Source organism: Choristoneura fumiferana, chromosome Z, assembly GCF_025370935.1.
Source record: "Choristoneura fumiferana chromosome Z, NRCan_CFum_1, whole genome shotgun sequence".
Taxonomy (NCBI): domain Eukaryota; kingdom Metazoa; phylum Arthropoda; class Insecta; order Lepidoptera; family Tortricidae; genus Choristoneura; species Choristoneura fumiferana.
This window is the reverse complement of record NC_133472.1, coordinates 40,251,760-40,274,286: the sequence shown is the minus strand read 5'-3', so window position 1 is coordinate 40,274,286 and position 22,527 is coordinate 40,251,760. Positions and strand designations below refer to the sequence as shown.

At 34.6% G+C, this 22,527-nt stretch overlaps 1 protein-coding gene and 1 pseudogene across 1 annotated transcript in view; one reads left to right on the top strand and one right to left on the bottom strand.

Annotated features, from left to right (window-relative positions):
- Positions 1–757: 757 nt before the first annotated feature.
- On the top strand, positions 758–3,283 carry LOC141436944 (uncharacterized; annotated as a pseudogene).
- A 3,207-nt stretch (positions 3,284–6,490) lies between these two features.
- nwk (FCH and double SH3 domains nervous wreck) overlaps positions 6,491–22,527 on the bottom strand; it is a 57,796-nt gene continuing 41,759 nt past the window's right edge. The window contains exon 18 of the mRNA XM_074100113.1: positions 6,491–16,527. Coding sequence (XP_073956214.1) covers positions 16,123–16,527 — 405 coding nt within the window. The 3' untranslated portion in view covers positions 6,491–16,122. The remainder of the gene's footprint in view (positions 16,528–22,527) is intronic.

The following is a 22,527-nucleotide window of genomic DNA, read 5'->3' as shown; positions in this document are numbered from 1 at the left end:
TCGCTAGATGGCGTTAGTATCGTGAGGGTTTCTTGACGTAAGGTCTTGCTTGCAATGAAGGCTATCGCGTATGAATTCGCCGCTAGAGGCGCTAGTGTAGCGTGAGGTCTCCGAAATGTCAAATGTCACCATTTTTTGTGAACTACGCGGGGTCATTTATAATTAGAAGTGTTTTGTGAATATTTTGCAATACCTGAAATTATTTATGGCAAATATGCGTTACTGGTTACGGGGCAATTATTGTCTGTGTTTTGACACAGTTTTGTCTTTCGGAAACCATTGTCCTCCTTTTTTTCCTAACAAAACGGGACTACGCTACACTGTGGCATGCTCGATATTTTTATGGTACGGTTATAAGGTATTAAATATGATTAAAATGTAAATTTTGTTTTCACGCCCGTAATAACAAACTAACCACTATACTTCCGGCAGGACCTTAGTCTACAGTGGCGCCAACTGGTGAGCGCGAAAACGGTAGCCCTCATTGGCCAATAACTAAATGAGCCAATTGCAAGCAAAACCGTAAAGTCAAAAAACCTCACGATACTAACGCCATCTAGCAATATTTCGTCTGTCTTTTAGCCCTCATTACAACGTGTATTTACGTTGTAGGTATTTAAAACGTAATTTTGGGATTTTATATCAATCCCTTAAGATATCGGAATAAAGAGTAGTTGGACACCCATCCAGACGTTTCAGCGTAAAGGAGTAACAGACATGCATACTTACATAAAAAACTTTATTTACGTACAGTTGCATATATAACTTTATCTACACCATGTATTAAATCCTCTATCATACGTTCAAGAACCATTGAGAATGATCTGCATTGCCTACCTATGGATTTGTAAATAAAACACAGTTTCTAATGATAAAGTGTACTGCAGGTTGAACAGGCAGGGGACATCAAAGCATTGTACAAATTCACCTCGCAGCGTAAACGCACTATAAACTTTTAGTTAATAATTTACTTATTTTTATAAACGCATTCCCGTATACTGCACAGCTACAATGATAAATTAACTTAACTTTTATCGTAATCAAATGAGCCCCTGTTTCGCCACTGTTAAGTCGATTTATGTCGGGTGGCATAAAATTTTTAGTCCTAATATTTTTTCGCATAACAACTTTAAATCGAATAACGTATGGCATACACTTTGTTGTTTTGTGCTAAAATTGGTGTTCCCAATATCGTTTATCCTAAAAGTGATTGGTCCTAAATGTTTATTGAGTCAAAGATTCAATTTATTTAATAATAAATATGTATATAACTATGATGTTCAGTACTTAATGTACTTATCTACTTATAAAAAAAAGTTTAATTTAATGTAACCTAACCTTTCCTACCTATACTGCTTAACTGACTTTATTGGTAGTTTGTTTGTTTCTGTTGGGGTCGCATTCCTAACTTAACCTAACCTATTTTATTCAGTTAAAATTATAAATTTGCAAGTACCCAAGTAGTTTGCCTATTATTTTGTTAAAATATAGTTGTTTTGATACGAAATGATACGTTTGATACGAGTAAATTTAGGGATAGAATAGTCTAGATGCTGTAATTACAGCCATTTTAATGATATGCAAAATAATTCTTATTACGATTAGTAAGTATTAGGCATATTACGTTTTAGGTAATTCGATGATCGAAACATCAATGTCAGCACAAACCAGCATTAGGTCTTTTTAATGTGTATGCGTAAAAATGAATAGGATAAACGAGTAGTAGATATGCCATCCAACATTATGCCAAAAACTTCGACCAAAAATTTTTAGAAGTATCAACATTATGCAATACGAGACACCCCTGTGGAGTACCTGTTATCTCATGCATGTGACATATTAGTAGGTACAGGTAAAATATCAGATAGGGGTCTCTAGGTATTTGTTTTGTTCGAATAGACGGAGACGGCATGACATTTAACCGTCAGTTAACACTAATCAATGGATGGTGAAACAGCCCCTAAATACGACAGTTTGGCGGCAAAATATGTCCATCAATAAAACTTTTTTTATAACTTTATCTTGGCACTAGACATGAGGATCTGCTGAGTGCTAACAAAATTTAGGTGACCTACCTCACGCTGCCCGTTTAAAAAATACAAATGTATCTGTATTTATGTTTGCTTATCTGTGGAGGGAGTCGGTGCAAGAGAGAAATAAAGATGGTGATTTGGGTCATACGCAAAAGCTAGTTTTATTAAGAAAACCATATTACAACATGGTGGCAGCGGTTAAATAAAACGTTATTCAGATTGTTCAGACAAAGTAAATTATTCAGATATTGCGAAGGAACATCGGAGTCCTAAAAAATTCAGAAAAAAAAATGGAGAAAACCAACGAGAACAATGGCGCAAAAGGAGAGGATCGGGAATCGAAATTCTTGCGTATTTCGCCTCCGGGCACATTTAGCTTTGAGCCTGAAGATTGGGAAAAGTATAAAGCAAGATTCGTGCGATACATGAGCTTGTCGGGCAACGATAAATTAGAAGATAACGACAAGGTGAATTGCCTTTTGTATTGTATGGGGGAAAAGGAACTAAACTCGGCTACACAGATTTGCTTTCCAAGTTTGACGACTTCTTTTCACCTAAGAAAAACATCATATATGAGAGGTACAAATTTAATTCAAGAGTTCAAAAGGAGGGTGAAAAGCTGGAAGAATTCTTGACAGACATACACAAACTAGCACTAAAATGTGAATATGGTGTTCTGAAAGAGGATCTAATAAGAGACAAAATTGTAATTGGAATCAGCGACAAGTCAGTAAGCGAGCGACTTCTGTTAAAAAGTGATCTCACGTTAAAAGATGCAACTTTAATATGTAGGCAAGCAGAAATTCAAAAAGAAGAAAGCAAGATGATGGGAAACGAGACAATCGAAGTTAATAGAGTTAAACAAGGCAAGAAAAGAGGAGAAAATAGATGCTGGTTCTGCGGGTTGGAGCGTCATCGAAAGGAAATGTGTCCGGCCAATAACTCAACATGCCACAACTGCAAGAGAATTGGTAATTTTGCTAAAGTGTGTAGATCAAAGGGTGTTAGAAGGGTAGAGGAGGAGGTAAATAAAGGGACCACTCATGAGGTTAGTTTATGTGAAAAGAAAGAAGATTTTATGATTGATGTACAGGTTTATAGAAATAATTTATTGATTGATAAATTGAACTTTTTAATCGACACAGGTGCTGACATAAGTGCAGTCTCAGAAAACTGGGCAAGTTCCTTTCAACTGCCGCTGGTGAAATGTGCAGACACAGTGAAAGGACCTGATGGATCTCGCTTAGATGTCACTGGTACCATAGATCTTGAGTTGAAATACAAGAATAATACCTATCAAGGTAAAGTATATGTAATTAAAGGGTTAAAAACAGCTCTACTAGGACGAACTTCCATTGACAGTATGAATTTGATAAAAATCTGTGCTGTATCCGGGCCAGAAGTTAGGATGAATGGCTCTGAAAATATTGAGAAAGAATTTCCTAGTATTTTTAGCGAATTAGGAGTTTTTAAAGACGAATTTCATATTGACTTGGTAGAGAATCCAAAATCATTCATACAGGCTTCACCGCGCAATATTTCAATTCCTTTACTGCCTAAAGTAAAACAGGAATTGGATAGACTAGAGCAGTTAGGTATAGTCAGTCCTATTGAAGAAGCAACAGACTTTGTCTCGCCAATCGTAGTTGTTTTAAAAAATAACAAAGTAAGGATATGTGGTGATTATACTCAGGTTAATAAAAATATAAAGCGCCCGGTCTATCCAATCCCTAAAATAGAGCATACATTAGCTAAACTGAAAGGAGCTAAATTCTTTTCTAAAATTGATGCTACCTCAGGGTTTCATCAGATTAAACTGGATGATACATCAAAAAAGTTGACTACTATAATTACACCTTTTGGTAGATATATATATAACAGACTTCCGTTTGGATTGAATTGCGCGCCTGAATACTTCAGTATGAAGTTTTCAAATCTATTTAAAGACATGAAACTAGCCATCCACATGGACGACATTCTTATTTATGAACCGACTAAGGAAGACCATGATAGGGTCCTTCATGAAGTGCTTAAAAGACTTCACAATGCAGGTATAACCATAAATAAAAATAAGTGTTTATTTGGGGTTGAGGAGATTTGTTATCTGGGTCACGTGATCAACGCTAGTGGTATAAAAATTGATCCCGAGCGAACAAAAGCTATCAGTAACTTTAAAGAACCAAGTAATAAAAAAGAGTTGCTTCAATTTTTAGGCATGGTCAATTTTGTAGGTCGATACATTCCAAATAAATCAGAAATTTTAAATCCATTGCACATTTTGTTAAAAGAAGATCAAATGTTTGTGTGGGGTCCTATTCAGACTAAAGCATTCAATGAAATTAAAGAAAAACTGCAAAATGCTCCTACTCTAGCGCATTATGATGTGGATAAAGTAATAATAATCTCAGCAGATAGTAGTTCATTTGGATTAGGGGCAGCTCTTATGCAAGAAGATAGGGCAGGTAATCGATCAATTGTTACTTACGCCAGTAGAACACTCACAGATGCTGAAAAGCATTATGCACAGATAGAAAAGGAAGGTTTAGCCTTGGTCTGGGCTGTAGAAAAATTTAGAGATTATGTTTTAGGCATACATGTAATATTAGAGACTGACCATAAACCCCTTCTGCAGATATTACACACTAAGCCGCTTGATGATTTAAGCCCTCGACTTTTAAGATTTAGACTTAAATTGAGTAGATTCAATTATGAAGTCAAATATATACCAGGAAAGGAGCAGGTAGTGGCCGACGCGCTATCACGACAGCCGCTGCCTGATTGTGGAGTTTCAGATATGGAACAGGAGGAGGAGGGCAACATCAACATGCTAGTTTCAGATACAATACCTAACGAAATGTTGGACAAAATATATATGGAACAGGGTAAATGTAACATATGCATAGGTTTAAAATCATTTACTGCAAATGGATGGCCAAATAAAACTCAACTAGGGGTTTTTAAGAATTACTATCAGTATAAAAATAGTTTCTCGATGGAAAGGGACCTCCTTTTATATAATTCAAGAATAGTTATACCAGAAAACATGCACAAAGATATACTGAAAAGAATTCATGAAGGACACTTAGGTATCTCTAAATGTCGAGAAAGGGCAAGGCAATCGGTTTGGTGGTTAGGCTTGTCTCGACAAATTGAGGAGCAAGTGAAGTCATGTCCTAAGTGTATAGAAACAAGCAAGAATCACAAAGAGAAGATGGTTGTAGAAAAAATCCCTGACAGGCCATGGCAAAAAGTAGGCATGGATTTATTTAAGTTTAATAACAACTGGTATTTAGTAATCATAGACTACTATTCTAGGTTCTTAGAAATCTGTAAACTAAAAGATCTAACAGAATACAGTGTAATAATTCAGTGTAAAAATGTGTTTTCGAGGTTCGGTATTCCTGAAGTAGTGAGATCTGATTGTGGCACGCAGTTCAAGTCCAAATTTAATGAATTTGCAAAAGAATATGGATTTAAATCTATAACAAGTAGTCCATATTTTTCGCAAAGTAATGGATTAGCGGAATCTGGAGTTAAAATAGCAAAATCATTACTGTCTAAAAATGAAGATATATACTTAGCATTGTTAATATATAGGAATACACCCATAGAAACAGGCTACAGTCCAGCAGAAATGTTATTTAATCGTAAACTAAGAGATAACTTGCCTATCTTGCCTAGTAAGCTTAATAAACCGGTCAAAATTAAACAGGATATACAAAAGAGCATGACAGAAAAGAAAAATAAAGATGCGTATTATTATAACAAAAGTCACAGGGCATCTAATTTGGAAGAGCTAAAACCTAATGATAAAGTCTGGATAATTGATCTCAAGATTTATGGTACCATTGAAACAAAATGCGAGGAACCGCGTTCATACGTGATTATGACGGATAGAGGAAAGTTTAGACGAAACCGGTGGCATTTAGTACGAGTTCCACAGCACATTTCACCAGGGGAAGGAAGTTCATTGTTAAATAGGAATTTTTATGATGATTCGATTATTACACCTGCAAGTCCCTTAGATAATCTTGATGAGGAGGAAGCAAGAGGAAATATTGACATTACAGCTAACAGTGAGCAGGAATTAAGGATTCAAGAACAAGATGACAGATTACCTAAGAGACTTGTAAGGAGACCTAAGTTTTTGGATGATTATGAAACTAATTTTTAAGTAGGTACTGTATAGCACTGTGCATTGTCAGTGTTACATGTTATTAGATTAAGTTAATTTAAGTTGGTTTAATTTAAACAAACTTTTAGTTAAGTAGGAACCTTCCTATTAAAAATAATAATAATAATGTACCTATGAATATGACTTATGATAATTGCAACTAAATGCTTAAGCGTTACATTTTGTTTTGTTGTTTGGTACAATTAATTATGTACTCCTCACAATGTTAAAGTATTACATTAACTATTGTCTAAATCAAAAAGAGAGAGATGTTGTATCTGTATTTATGTTTGCTTATCTGTGGAGGGAGTCGGTGCAAGAGAGAAATAAAGATGGTGATTTGGGTCATACGCAAAAGCTAGTTTTATTAAGAAAACCATATTACAACAACAAATTTTACAAACTAGGCGAGTGAGGTGTCATTTTCTATGTAATTTTTGCGCTGAGTCGAATGAGACCATATCCATACTTATAGGATCAATATTTTGCGAGATATAAAGGGTATTTGTTGGAAAATATAAACAAAATGTTTTTCTTTTAACTCGACCAATTTTAAGCAACAATATAGGCTTCTTAGAATCACCAAGAGCAATCAGTATTACCAACACATCCATATCTTGAGAAACTGGTAGGAAGTGATTTTAGACTGCTCTATGGTTTCAACAAAAACCCTTCAAATCTTGCAAAATACTGATCCTATAAGTATGGGTATGGTCTAATTCGATTCAGCGCAAAAAATTACATAGAAAATGACACGACACCTCACTTGCCTAGTTTGTAAAATTTTCATTTTTTAGCGTTGCCCCCTGCCCATAGCCCCTGGGAGGGGGTAGAACGCCTATATTTTGGTGGGACTCGGCAGATTCTCATTTCTAGTGCCAAGATAAAGTTATAAACAAAGTTTCATTGATGTGTAGGTATATTTTGCCGCCAAAATATGCCATTTTTCCTGTACTAAAAGCACAGTAATCATTTTTCATATTCATAGCTTTAAATTACGATATATTAATGCTTTTAAGATATAATATACCTATCATTGTTTTCTTTTCCTCTCAATCCGATTTAAACTATCCCTAGGTATAACTTGTAAATCACATGAATAATATAGCTTTTTGAGAATTTTGAGTACTACACAGTCACTGGAAACAAAAATTCGGATAGATATGGCAAAACGCTTAACAATATTTGACACGAATCTATTTGAGTACCTAGCTGTTAGAATTGGAGATAGTGGTTGCAGTAGAATCAAAATATAGTAGGTACTTACGAAATACTAATACTATGGTATAAAGTATAACATACCGTATTTTTCGTACTCCTATAGATAGATCAAGAGCGCATCGACTTAAAATAATCCACCATTTTAATCTAGACATTCCAGAAATTGATTTCGAATGGATAAACTGTTGATCTAAGAGTGCGATATATTGAAAGAAAGAAAGAAATACTCACAACAATACACAACACTACAAAAGAGACAAGTCAACAATATTATACCTACAGATATATTTATTGTACAGATGATTAATTTCCTACAGTTTTAGTATGTATGGTCAGCATCAAAAGTAGCTGCATACTTTTATTGTTTTACAGCAACGTACTTAAGTACCACTTTGACAAATATGCGATAAGGTAAACAAGTGATCCGCTACTTTTGATGCTGACTGCACCCTTTACAAGTCGAATTGGAAATTAGGTCACTCGATAGTTTTCCTATTGCTGACATAGTTGGAACTACCACTGAAAATGTGTAATTTTTATAGGTTCGTTCATTCTTAAATTTAAATTTCCTATATATCTTGTGAAAATTTCAGAAAATTACCCGAAACTTTCCGCAACTTGCACATCTGTAAGTCCGCCTAACATGGTGTTACTTGACTCCTACAACATCATCATCAAAGCTACGCAAACACCGTGCGAGAAATGTCATGTGAGCGGTACAATCAAGGGCAAAGATACCGACACGGCCAAAGTTACAAAAATATGTACTTCTTTTATGCTCTTAACATTAAGGCCGTGTATACATATTTTTGCAACTTTGGCCGTGTCGATATCTTTGCCCTTGACTGTACATTGCCGTCGATGTCTAATCATTCGCGGCGCGCAATGCAAAGAAACTCATTCAAGTGTCAGAAAGAAAGATGACAACTTAGTAGAAAACGTCGTCTGCTACACTAATGTTGGGACGAATTGTCGTCGTTTGCATACAAGTACGGCACTTCAGTTTTTTCTTAGTTAATACATTTTTTTCGAGCTATGTCTTGTATTACGAGCGCCGACATTTCATCACACCCTAAGTTAAGATTAAAAGTGAAGAGTTGAAAACCCATTGTCTAATTGACAATATAGTTGCCACCTTTCTTTCATATCTTATTTCCATAGCTGAGATCCGTTTATCAAATAGATGACTTAGTTAATGGCTAATCTAAGAAAAAAACCGAAAGTTAACGTTAATCCGTTAATACGCGATAGTCAGTGCTTTGGTTTTCGCACTGACGTGTTTCAAGATTTTCTTTCAGTTATATTAGAAAAGTCGATTGAGTTTCTCAAAAACTTAGATAATTAAGACCTCAAAAATGCTTATTTTTCTTAACAGTTATTTTGGACAATACAAATGAAATTCAGACTTACTTAAAATTCAACATCAAAAACCACATTTTCGATCAAATATGTCTCGGGATCGAAGACATAAAAATAGTTATTTGTGCAACAAGAGAGCAAAGTTGTTTTTTGTTGCGAGTGTTGATTTTAATCCCGAGTAAGCGAAGGATTCTATAATTGAATCACGAGCGTCAGCGAGTGATTCTAGGTTAGAATCCTGAGATCAGCAAGGGATTGAAATACACGAGATGCAAAAAACTTTGGTCTCGTGTGACACATACAATTTTTCACCTCAGCAGCGAGAACATAATTTAAATGTAACATAAGAGTAAAACCACATATACCTACCTGTTTACAAAACAAATACATTTTTTTAAAATAGAATCCGATTATTATCAAATATAATAATTACATTTAAAACCATAAAAAGAGTCCAGTAGCTACAATACAAATCGCATACTCATAACATGCAATCTTAACTTCTTGTACTAATGTCACACTTATTTTTTAATACTGCAAAAAGCCTCATCTCGGGGTAATTGAAAAGGTTGAACAATTAAACCTTTAAATATGATTTTTATTAAGATTTCTATTACATAAACATAAATAGATTTGTTAAAAAATCATTCAATTTAACAAATAATAATTATACTGTAGAGGCAGTATACGGAATTCTTTATAAAAAAAAAAAAACAAGAGAAGCGGCTTTCGTGCAACGAGGTTGCATACTTTATTAAAAGATCGGGAAAATTTACATTTTGGAAATATTTCGATATATTTTTAATACCAAACATTTATTTTAAGTTTGTAATCGACAAATTTGATCCTATCTCTTGCTTTTTTCGAGTTCAAGTGAAATGACAGATCAAAGTAAAGTTCAAATATTTGGAATTCAGTGAGTAGACCCAACACTGTACTCAGCATTTAAAAAAAAAAATTAAAAGTTACTTTGTCTCACGGAGTGAGCAAAATGCGATTTTGCTCACTGATTTCTCATAGCAAAACCTGCCTTTTTGAGGTGCTGAGGTGAAAATCATATTTGTTTGATCGCCAAACATCTTTAATTATTTTATTACGACATTTCTCGAACGGCTTATTATTATCAAAGCCGTTATACATTTCATTATATTTCCCTTATTTTATAAATAGGTTACGCTTAATATTAAGTGAGTATAGGCGAAACGAAGTTATTGTCGGAAGAATTATTCTTGATAAGAAAAGCCACTGCGCAGTATACGAAAACACTTCCTAATAAGTATCCGAAGTGATACAATACGCATTATGTGTATAAACGTATGAGTTCTAATCGAATCACTATAATTCTAGTTCTTGCCCTTGTGACGGGGCAATGCCAAGTATTCACTATGTTTCTAAACAACCAAACGATCCTGAAAATTTCAAGTAAATTACTTTATTACACTTAAGTGTATTAGGTACTACTTATTAATATCTGGGGGCACGGCAGTGCCCCCGCCAAGTCTAGCAAAAATAACAAAGGCACGGCCGTACCATACTTTTTCACACCTCTCCTTCAGAAAAGTAACTTTTCCTCCCTGAAAGCAAAGTGCAACTTTTCTGTTCAAGGCTTTTCTAAGAATTTTATTGCAAATGCCATTTTTTGAAGTTGATAATTGTAAAGCCACGCCATTTTCTATGCTGGTTGTTTTTTAATAATATTTAGAATTTGTTTTTTTCATGTTTTTTAATGCTCGGTGTGAAAAGTTGTATGATCATCTTGGGCGTTAACACTTGAATCCCTCATTACGCTCAGGATTCTATTGTAGAATCCTTCGCTACATTCTGGATTCAATGTACACCCTCGCCGTAAATACACCATTTTGCTCCCTTGTGACACAATTAACTATTCTCGATTAATTGCAAAAAGTAATTTCAAGCGGCGTTCTTACTCACATACCCACGTTGATGTTTTTTGTGAAGTTTCATTAGATATTTTTTATTATATAAAATTTCGTAACGCCATAGACTTTTTAATTGTTGTTATTAATACTACCCGTGGCCTCTGCTAAACTCGTGAACCAAAAAATATAGGGTGTTGCAAACTTATATTTTTAATTAGAAGTCTTTCTGTGACCAGTACAGATACTCTTCACTTTACAATGTATTTTAATGTTGTCGTTGTGTTTTTAAAACTTTGTAAATAATTGACATGACCCACGTAAACCAACGCTACGGTACTCTATCATAAACTGAGTTTCTTCTAAAGAAAGCGACGCTTATATAGATAATAATATAACGTAGTATGGTATGTTATATATCACAAACAATAGTCAGTTTGTAGTAATAGTACAACAGTCAACTTTTCTGTGCAATTTGATACAGTGTTCTAGCTACAGAGTGCTACAGACCTCCTAATAAAAAAAATAACGTACACACGAAAGGCTAAATAATAGAAACCCCGCATGGGCCCCTTTCACAAATACACGAAATCAAATAAATGACGAACACTCCAATTATTTTAACGAATCAGGTTTCGATATCGATTATGTCTTTGTGAAACTGACCCGAGATAACACCATTAAATAATATTTCTTATTAAATAAAAATAATATGGTTAAAATATGGCGCTTAAGTCAAGTCACCTTTATAAGAGATTACACGTTACCATCCAACACTGAAGTACAATCAAATGTATTAGACACGAACAATTACTTGGATATAGTTTATTACTAACAATCAGCGAATGCTACAAATCATACGTGTAACTTAATCTCAAGTCACTGGTTTATACTACATTGCCTAAAATTTGTAGGGATCGAACGCATAATGGGTAGGTAACTTAATTATGTACTTGATCCCTAAACATTTCCGATGAGTCTTAAGTATGAACCCATATATTTACACTGTCAATAAGTAGTTATTCAAAATGGGTATATATTTGCTTCAAGTTGAACAATGTAAAAAACTATCAGTTAATTATGGGCCAGAGTAATGATTGCTATGATGTTGCCAAAACATTTTGTTGTGTAGCATAGTGTTTCGTGTTCGTGTATTCGCAAGAGAAAAATATACTATATCAGAATCTGTTTCATGTTAGCTGCTGTATGCGAATTAAATGCGAATACGAAACGCGATCAGCTATCACTCTGAAATTTGGCTCAAAATAATACTTTCACAATACTCACTTTTAATTTTCATACCACTATTTTCAAGTTTAAAAAAATGGAAATTGTCAGTATCTAATTATGAAACCATAAAAAGAATAGATCAATTTTGGTACACAGTAAAATAAACTAAGTGTTAGAAAAAGCCACAATTCAGGAAAAGTGATATTCTCTTCGTTTTTGTTTACCTCAAATCGAACCGACCCGTAAACTTTGCTTTCAGATTAATATGTAAATTGAATATGAGTGCAAAGTAATAGCCAAAATACTACCAGTAATTATTACAATCTGAAATGTCGAATAAGTAGTTTGCACATTACACAAATAATTCATTTTACAATTTTGCCGTTGTGCAGCATAACTTTTTTACCATCTAAATAAATGTCGAAACATGGTTATGTGCGTGTAAATTATTACTACTTTGTGTATATTTAAATTAGTATAGGTACGTATCAAAAGTTTTTTTGGGTATCAATCACATATAAGTTCATATATGTACAGTCACCAGCATTACTATCTGCCACAGCGGAGCGTGTAAAAATATCTGACACGTCCTTCCGTCCCTAGAAATAGAGTCGTATCAGATATTTATGCACGCTTGTTGTGTCAGATATTGGTGCTGGTGACTGTACTTGATCCCCACAAGAGTATCGACGGCCCTCGCAAATAAGACCGAAACAAATGCGGCATGTTCTAAGAAATATAATATATTTAACAATAAAAGTGGCACTTTTATTAATAACATGTCAAGCGTGTTCGTAAAATTATTTATTTGTGATAAAATTGGGTTTACTTTGTAACCATTTTTATAAATTCTAATAAAAAAGCCTCCACCGAAACCTATTAATAAGGTATTTTTGTGGAGTATTTTTTATTTTTTTAATGTCATTTCAAACCATCTACCATGTTCAAATTTTAGGATACCCTGTAGGTATACTTAAATTATGTATTTTTCAGGAAGAGGCATTCGTGATTAGGTATTAGAATTGATCTTAAGCCACCGACGGCATCGTTCCGGTTAGTAACATGACTGTCTTTTAGTTGACCTGTTTTTCGAGCGATAGAATTATTTTACCGACCAACTGTTATCCTTGATGCCCCGCATATACAAAAGCGACGTTGATTTATAAATAAGGTCAATTGTCCATTATTTTCATTAGGAGTTTATTGACTGACCGAGTGTGTATTCGGCAGTCAAAAGAAGTCTAACCTGAGAGAAAAGCGTCAAGAGAATGACGTTTTTTCAGTAACGTTGGTAGCTTTGATGGTGTGTGGAATAAATACGTTGTACGAATGGATTGAACAGAAGTAATGTCGTCTAAAATTGTGTGGGGCTTTAATTGATAAATTTTCTAATAACAGGTCTACAAAATATAGTTAACCTATATCCATCTATTCAATCCATTCGTAACTGTTCTAAAAAATTTTTATTTTTACTGTTAGTTTCTTCTTTTCACTGTAATATAATCCGGCCGTATTTCATAAAAATGACAGGCAACAAGTAATTATTACAACTAAATACATTGTTGACTTGAGGAGTTTCATGTTCTTGAGGTTTCATGTTGGCTACGAAATTTAGGCCGAATTGTCAGCATCACCTGTCGACTTACCATTGCAAAAAAGGGCCCAAGACTATTTTTACAGTTTTGATCTTGCAAAATTAAAAAAAAACTCCATTGTTAAAATTAAAAATAGAATCCCGACGTAACCTAAACATGCATACCATTGTCTGAATCTCATCAATAAAACAATGCTGTTTGAATGTGTCTCCGTCACTTTTCTTCAAGGTTAGACTATCGGGCAATGAAAAGAAGGTAGTAACACCCTGTATGTTGTTCCTAAAACTACTTAGGTGAACTCGCATCGATCAGGGAGCCATTTCACAAATTTGCACCGAATCCAAGATGGCACCAAATATAATTAATGTTGCCATTTAAATAATTATTGTACCTATCTAATCTACGCATTGTTTCATGAAATCGCTCACCAAAGATCCACGAGAGAGTTCATATTATAACCGCGAGTTGGCCAATGTAACAATTAATAAATCCCTATAAACATGACTAGATATATATTTGTTTAAGATATGAATACATGATTATATGGCAACTTTAAGTGTTGGCAGTTGTCTAAATAAAATTGAAAATCTTCTCTTTTAAAAGGAAATAAGTACGCTCAACAGAAGCATTAAAATGTTCCACATTTTCGATTGTGTCACAGAAAATAACCCTCGATTTATTTTTATCTAACGAAACGGAAAAATTCTGAGTAAAGTTCTGAGTGAATTCATGCTATATTATTTATTATACATATGCACTATACTCGAATACCTGCCTGCAAAATCGATTTACCTTCGATAGGATCGGATATTATCCTACCAAAATTACAAACAACCCTGAGCTCTTAGCATAAGTTTTTGTCCCAACGTCTCCAATGTGTTCGCATAAAGTGTCTAAAACTATGCGAACAGTTTGCCGATACACACCGCTAGGGAGGCGCTATCAATTTGCCCACATTCATTGAGTCACTTTCAAAACTTATACTAGATGCTAAAATAGAAGTGCATCACTATTGAATTAATTTCAATTACACGAACGCTAAAAACACTCAGAAACGACGTGTTACGCTAACCGTATTTTTTGCTACACACTGAAATTGAGACGTACATATCTCAAGGCAAATGCATCGCAGTAACTTACATGTTATTTGGGATGCTTAGAACCACTAAGGATAAAGAGTAAAATCAGTTGAAAGTATTTACAAAAGTGACTCATGTGTCGAAAATGTGAATAGTACCTACGAATATGAACAGAAAGGATAAAGAAAATTTGCTATAGCACTAATCAAGCGTTCTCGGGGTATCTGTAGATATTTAACTAACTAAGTATGTCTAAACGATTCCTTGTCGAAAATCACAGCTTAATAAATAATTCGGTAACATTAAAATTCATACAGCACTCGCAGCACCCGCTGGCACCGGAATCGACGAGAGGTGTCATTGGACTATGCAAAATTGAATCAGTTTTGCTTTCGGAGCTTCGCTGATTGAAATTAGATATTGGTTCTTTATTTACATTTGCACAAAAAACATCAAATTTAATATAAAATTAAGTTCTGCTACGATCCCGTCTTATGATTACGAGAGTTATCCAAAATTTAGGTTTATATTAAACATTTGATGTTCAAATTAGTCATACATAATAATATTATCAAACAGAAAATAACGGTGGTATATATAAATATATATTTACTGTTAGTATGAATATACGCGGTATAACCATGGTATAATAAACCATTCCATTAATTCGTTGCAACATTATACAGACGCAACCCGAAATAGTATAATTATAATAAAGTATACAACTTTCTATACAGTTATGAGGCACCTAAGAATGCGCGTAAAACGAAAATCTTATGACGTATGTTACGTAATTGTATTATAGTGGAATTCTATTTATTTATAATTAGATCAAATTTTTGACCAGCTCGCGGTTTGTTTTAGGGCAGATTTCTAAAGTATAATAATTTATCATCTCCCTGTAAGGATAACAAATAAGTACTGGTTCCAGGTAAACCAACAAAGTTGCCACGTCTTGCAGTTGCCTTAGCAAATAATACTACTCCTTTATTCGATATTATTTTATATTAATATACATAAAAAGAAAACTGAAAAAAGTTGGCTAGAGGTTTCTCGTGGAACTTTTTTACATATTAACAGGATGAGGAGAAAATAAACTAATATATTTTTAGAGAACTGCCTCACTCACTACCATACCCTCTAATAGAGGGACTCTAGTTAGCAGGTACTAGATCGTGCTTTGTTACACCTAGCAGTAACAAGTATAATATAATAAGTATGTACAGCTCTACTAGCCAGAGACACAACCTCCTGCCACCCACTATGAGATACCTGTGTCGTTATGCCCCCAGCCAAGTCCAGACCGTTTTTCACATAAATGCAAGTACCTTCTTTTATATTTCACGTAAGTACCTGTCAAAACTGAAAATTAATTAGCAAGAGAGGAGTGCAAATTATGGAGCGATAGGCTATGGCTGGCCCGATATATTTGCTTCACTGGCACATTACATTTGAGCCTAGAAAAGGAGAATGAGTAAATAGGAAGAGAAAATATCAGTTAAGAGTATTCGCGAGTGACGAACGGTCTTTCCGTAGAGGAAGAAACAGTCTAATTTAAGCGTTGGATTCTTTCAAATCTGTGAGCCTAGCTAGTTGGGCCGGTTCGAGTTCATCGGGTATGGATGCGCGCCCGGCACGGGGAGCCGCGGGAGGGGATTGGGGGGCGGTAGGGGGCCCGGAGGCCTCTGTCGACTCGCCTTCGGAGGCCGTAGAGCTGGATGCTGGTGGGGCCTCTGCTGGGTCCGGGACGCACACCGCGGTCTGCTCGGAGATCGAAGACTCCTCGTCTTCTGGCTCAGCCTCGGGCTCGGGTGGCGGGAAAGGCTGCTCGGGCTCCTCCACCATTGGGGTCGCAGCTGTGATGACGATCTGCGCTACGCCGAGGCCGGAGTCCTCCGGCTCTTCAACTTTGGGCAGCGGTTGGTGGTTGGTTGATACTTTGGTTGTGTCTTCCTCGTCCTAGTGGTAAGGAACAGTTAGCGATTTTGGTTTTAAAGTATGACGGGCTTTAGGTTCGTGCACATACGCTGAGGTCATAGCTAAGGATTTGGACTTGCATTTCCATTATTTCGTTTATAAGGTATAGACATTATTTTGTTTATAGACATCTGATCTGATGTGTTCAATTTAGATATGGCCTTTAGTGTCATATTTTGATATGAAAATTTATATTAAAATCAGGAATTTAGTTACTAAGAATAAATTAAAGAATGTTCATGCTAAATATCAACAGGCACATGCTGTGAGTTCCGGGTGTCATTTGGGGAACCTGGTACCTACTTGTGTCGTGTCTCTTTACAGTGTTCTTCTGTGATTAAATTAGTATCCTTTAATTAAGCTAAACCTGCAATGCAAAGCTTAAGTAAAGCAGAGTAATACAGAATAGCAGCAAGCATACGGTAAATACGGCTAGTGAGTATGTGTAAAAGTTTCCGACTCATTTTGAGGCATCTAAATGTACAGAAACTCATAAACATACCCAAAGTAATTCACAAGGTCACGGCGAGAGATGAGTCAGTCACATGTCGTTAATATTACTGCTAGTTTTAAAATATTTTTCTCATTTGGTTGGGCCTGTTGTCTTAGTATACCAATCAAGAAGGACTTAACTAGGGTCAAGAGACTGCAAGCAAGGGTGGGTTAAGTCTTTGATCCTTAATTATTTTTTCGCACTGTGAATTAAATATTATGGTTTCATCGTGGGGCTTCTTCGATTGGACTAATGGCTGGTTACTTCGATTGTTTTTTTTTTAAGTACGTCTACAGTAAAAATATGGCAGCTATGATAAAAATACGTACTTCCAGTTTTTTTTTCAAATGAAGGTAAAAAAAATGTTTAATCCATTAGACTACGCGAAAAACATGCATTGATTCTTTGCTTACAATACAAAAAATGACTGTCGCTCCTCTTAACGTTAGTGTACCAGTCGATTATTATTCCCAACTTTATTAAATCAGAAGTTTCCAAGTGGTTTCAAAAGACGTTCAACTCTTACGGTGACCATTGTGATTATAACAATATACAGGATGGGGCTTAGGTATAATTTTAACTAATACAAGTTAATCTTAAATACCATTTACCAACAACTTAAAAGATGAAGGCGTATCTTACTATTTAATTATGATTATGTCCCAAATTTTAGCAGTCAATTCTCAATTTTTATTTGGTCAAATCACTTACAACGTACCATACACACTTCGTCAAAACAAATTTGTACCTACGGACAATTAAATTTACCCCCTGCTTCACTATCCATTAATTTATTTGACGGATAAATGTGATGCCGTCTCTGTTTGTTTTGCTCGAATAGACCGCATCACATTTATCCATCAGTTAAAATTAATCAAGGGGTGGTGAAACAGCCCCCTAAACTCTTTCGTTCAAATGTCGACCTTTAAAACCGGACAGTTAAATTTCGAACGGTATTCGCTGGGTGCGAAGTAGAAGGTGGGAAAACCATGAATTAATCACAGCGCGCGCCGTGGCCAAATACGGAACTATCACTATTTACTAGAGATATTTATGTATCTGCTGCATTATAAGCAAAAATAAATAAATATGCGGCACGACCTGCTGCGTAGTTCACTGTAAGAACAATGGCAAAAAGAGTGATCATGAAGACAGCCATGAGAAAGTCCGTGTGTTAGTACGAGTACACACGCGGACCAGGTAGTCCTGAAATTAATTGGTTGTGCCATTTTAGACGGGAAATAAAAAAGGTCAACGTTATTATCGACACTAGATTTAGATGATCGAGTATGATCGAGTAGAATATATGTAAATTAGGATACATCATTTAAATTATTTGTTTGTTTACTTGCTCTTCGTAATGACAGCCAGCCATTTGACATTTAAAAGTCCGCTGTAATTATAACCGCTAGTTGGCGCTGTCATCGTGCACCCAGCGAATTGACTTGAACTTACGTACGCTTTGACGATACCTGTTTTATTTTTACAACAAATTAAACAACACTTATCGTGTCAATGTAGAATAAGCATCGCGTTTTTTTCAATATTTACTCAATATCAAGCAATTAAATCAAGTCAAAACACACCTTCCCTTAATTTTTAGTAAAAACACGTTAAAATGTGTGAGGATCAATTACATATGAGTTCTTCTATGCATCCGATCCCCACACATTTTGGGCAGTGTACCTTTGAAATAGCAAGAAATTGGTACATTAATATTTCATGCAGATTTATACTGGACTTATTGTAAATTACCTCTTAATGGTTAATTTATTATATCTAAGCCCCAGTCTGAACATAGCAGTGACCATCAAGCACACCTAGTCACAACATATAGTGTATGTAGAATTGTTTGTGTGGGACTCAAACCTCGCTCCAATTTTCACCGACAACCTCATCGACTGATGCATGAAAAAGAATTCAAAACGATTAAACTTCACATCAAATAAATGGTGCCTGAACATTATTAAAAATACTAAAAGTTAGTCAAGTAAAGTCAGTATCAAGTTTTAATACAAATGACGCTCTACAGTATGATATTTTTATGTTCTTTAACAATTACCCTAATCTATAAAATTTTACTAAAATGAGCTATGTGTATACGACTACGAATCTGCGCGATTTCACCCGTTGTATAAAAATATTCCTAGTTTCATGTTATTTAAAGCAGTGTCAGGTATGTTCATTGAATCGCGTAAGGCACATGGGGCAGCAAGGGCAACTACTAGATCCCTTGCTGCTACGCGAAAATGCTCTTAGGAGACCTGTACTAACTTTTGAGTGATGACAATCGACATTCACAGATTTTTGATAAAATGTACAGTCAGCGAGAAAATCGACAGATTGGACTTTTTTATGCCATCGGTCCCATTTCTATCAAGGATTAAAACACTCTTTGAGACCAACTAAGTTTAGAGTACTAGAACACCCACAAATCAAAGAAAACTTTTTTCGTACAGTTCGTAGGGCATTGCAGTGAAACTTTCGCAAGTTGTATTTTTACGAATATGAATCCTTTATACTTAAAGAAAATTAAACGTATGTAGACAACTAAAAACTGAACAGTTAGTGTCTTAACCCAGTATTGCTGCCCATCTCAATTTTCCAGCCTGTATAAGACCCACTACTAGATACAGGATGACTCCTCTTAGAATAAGAAGGTTTGGGCCATACTGCCCACGTGAGCCCAGTGTGGTTGGGTAATTGCGTATCGAAACGTCATGGCGAACCAGGGGTTCCAACAGAATGCAACATGATTTAATAAGTCAGACATTTCAAGGAATTTCATTAATTATCATTGATTATTGTAAATACATTGAGTTCGGCTATCTCACTCAGTGACAGACGTCAAAAGGGCGTAAAATACGTTAATTTCACGCAAACTTACCAACGATGGTGACAGCCGGGGCGACGGCTTCTTGGCCCTCAAATTGGCTGCCGTATTGCTCGACTTGGTTCCTAGTTAATTCAAGATTAAAACTGAAGTCGGGCTGACTGTCCATAGAGTCGCCAAGGTCCAAGTCGGCGACGTCAGCGGTGGCGGCGGCGGGGATCCGCGGCGGCGGAGCGTCTTTTATATTGTTGTTGTCTCCAAGAATCACTGGCAGCGTCCAGGGGCAGTCATACAATGAGGGGTTTGTCACACTTATCGATAGATGTCGCAACTTCAACGACATAACTCAACGCGACGTCGTAGAATGCGATCGGTTTGGGTCGAGTAAAATTGGACTAAAACGGTAAGAAAATAAAATAAAAATAAATAATCGATTTTGCACAATTTTGCACTAAGGAACATCAATCCAATTTTTTCGGTTCATGCTGACAAAAATTTGGAATTGTGTGCAGCGAATCTTTATATATTTGAAATTTCTATATATTGAAACGACGTCAACGAATTTTAAATACTCGTAAACAAATATACAAAGATGACATACACTTTTAACGCATAATACATATATCCAATAGTACATTGATTGTAAAACAATTACACACTCGAAGGGTTAAAAGTTATTCATTTCTTTAATGACCAATTAAACATAGTAATTATATAAATATATAGTGTCGAAATACATTATATTTTAATGTTTAGACATCTCATAAAAATGCGGCGTTTTGAATTCAGCCAAATTAATTTTAGAAGTCTTCTCATAATCAATATTATTGTAATTTAGACCACATTATATAATTATATCTAGACATTGAACAAAAGTCGATGTAAACTTTGAGACATTTAACATATAGAAAATACCTATACATTTATATGCCTAACTTTCGAACTCTTGGTCAAGAATACTTTTGACTTAAAAAAAGAAGAAGAAGATAGTACTGTTAGCTAGTCCATCAAATTATTTGATGAAACCCCAGTAAGTAAATATTTGGTTGAGTTAATTTTCAATAAGTATACATTACTTTTACTGAAATTTAAACTCTTGACTGAACCCAATTAATTACAAATTATAGTAAAAAATTAATACAAAGAATTAATCAATATTTTAAAATTTAATCAAAAGTAGATTTCACCAATTTCGAGTTTTAGTAGTAACAATGAACATTAATGGACAAACAGACAGAAGTATTAGGTACTGAAGAAATTGTTCAAGAGACAGACCATTTATTTTAGAAGCGAAGAAGATTGTACTTAGTACTAATTTTTAAATGTTTTGTTTGTAGGACTAAAACAACATTAATCTGTGCTATGACATAACTTTACATTTAATTTTATATCTTAAAACGAGAAGGATTTGACTTAAATATAAGTATAGAATAACCTACCTACACGTTGTTGCATCTTCGAAATTTAAATATATCTACATAGATAGTATTTAGTAAAACAATATGTCAAAATAAAAATAATAATGGGTTTGTATTTTATATAACTTTTCCTTTGTGTTCTAAGGTGTAATATTTGTTATTAAATTTAACAAAACAATGGTCAGAATAATAAAAATATTAATAAAGAAAAACGTTGCGTTTGGCATCATGTCTTACCTATATTATACTTAGAGCAGATTAAATTTATAAAAATGTTTTGTAGACATCCTTGTAAAATTTGTTTTACTTAATAGTGTTATGATGGTGCTAATAGCTAATATACGAGTAGACAGAGTAAAAAATAGAGAAAAAGAACACTGACTGAAATTATAGAAATGCATAGTTTTTATAAGAATATGCATTCAATGCGTGGCGTGGGACACAGTTATACAAATTATTATTGGAGCATATGCATATTAATTATGCATTGCAACTGAAAAACAACCTTTTGTAACTGATGGTAATACTAATAGATTCTTAATTAACGACCATACATTGAAAGATACTCTTTTGAATAGTAGATACATCGTAATTACCTACTTTAGATATGCAAGTTATTAACGTGCAAGCATGCAATATTGTGATCGCCCCGTATCCTGTTGTCGCAGTAAGAGTTGACGCGTCGGTTTGACTCTCACACCTATGACATTAGAATAAGAACAAACCACTTGTCTCGCTTCATCTCTCTTTGTGACGTTGTACACTAACGAGAGAAACGTGCGTACAGTGAAAGAATAAACTCGGGCCGAGGAGGGATGCGCAGATACTTGAATGAAATGCAAATTAAATTTCCTTGCCTTAGTGTATTACCTATTCGATAAATGGTTGCAATTCAGTAAATATTTAATGAACTTACAAAAAATTTAAATGGTGTTTAAATATTTTTTATAAAATATGTTAAATTTATATTTTTTTATATTAGGTAAATCATATCCTTGTTTTAGAAAAAAAAGTTTTTACGTTCATTATATATCTTTTCACACTATTTTTAATCACATTATTTTAAATTTTTTTGGTGGAAATTATCTTTGTTTCTTTCACTAACTGTTAAAAATGGCCACTGTTGAACGTAAATGGCCCTTTAAATTTCACCTGACTAGTCTAACAGAAATTTGTTCTGTTCCTAAATCTATTTCAAACGTAGACATTAAAAGTTGTTTTTATTTCGGCATCCAGCA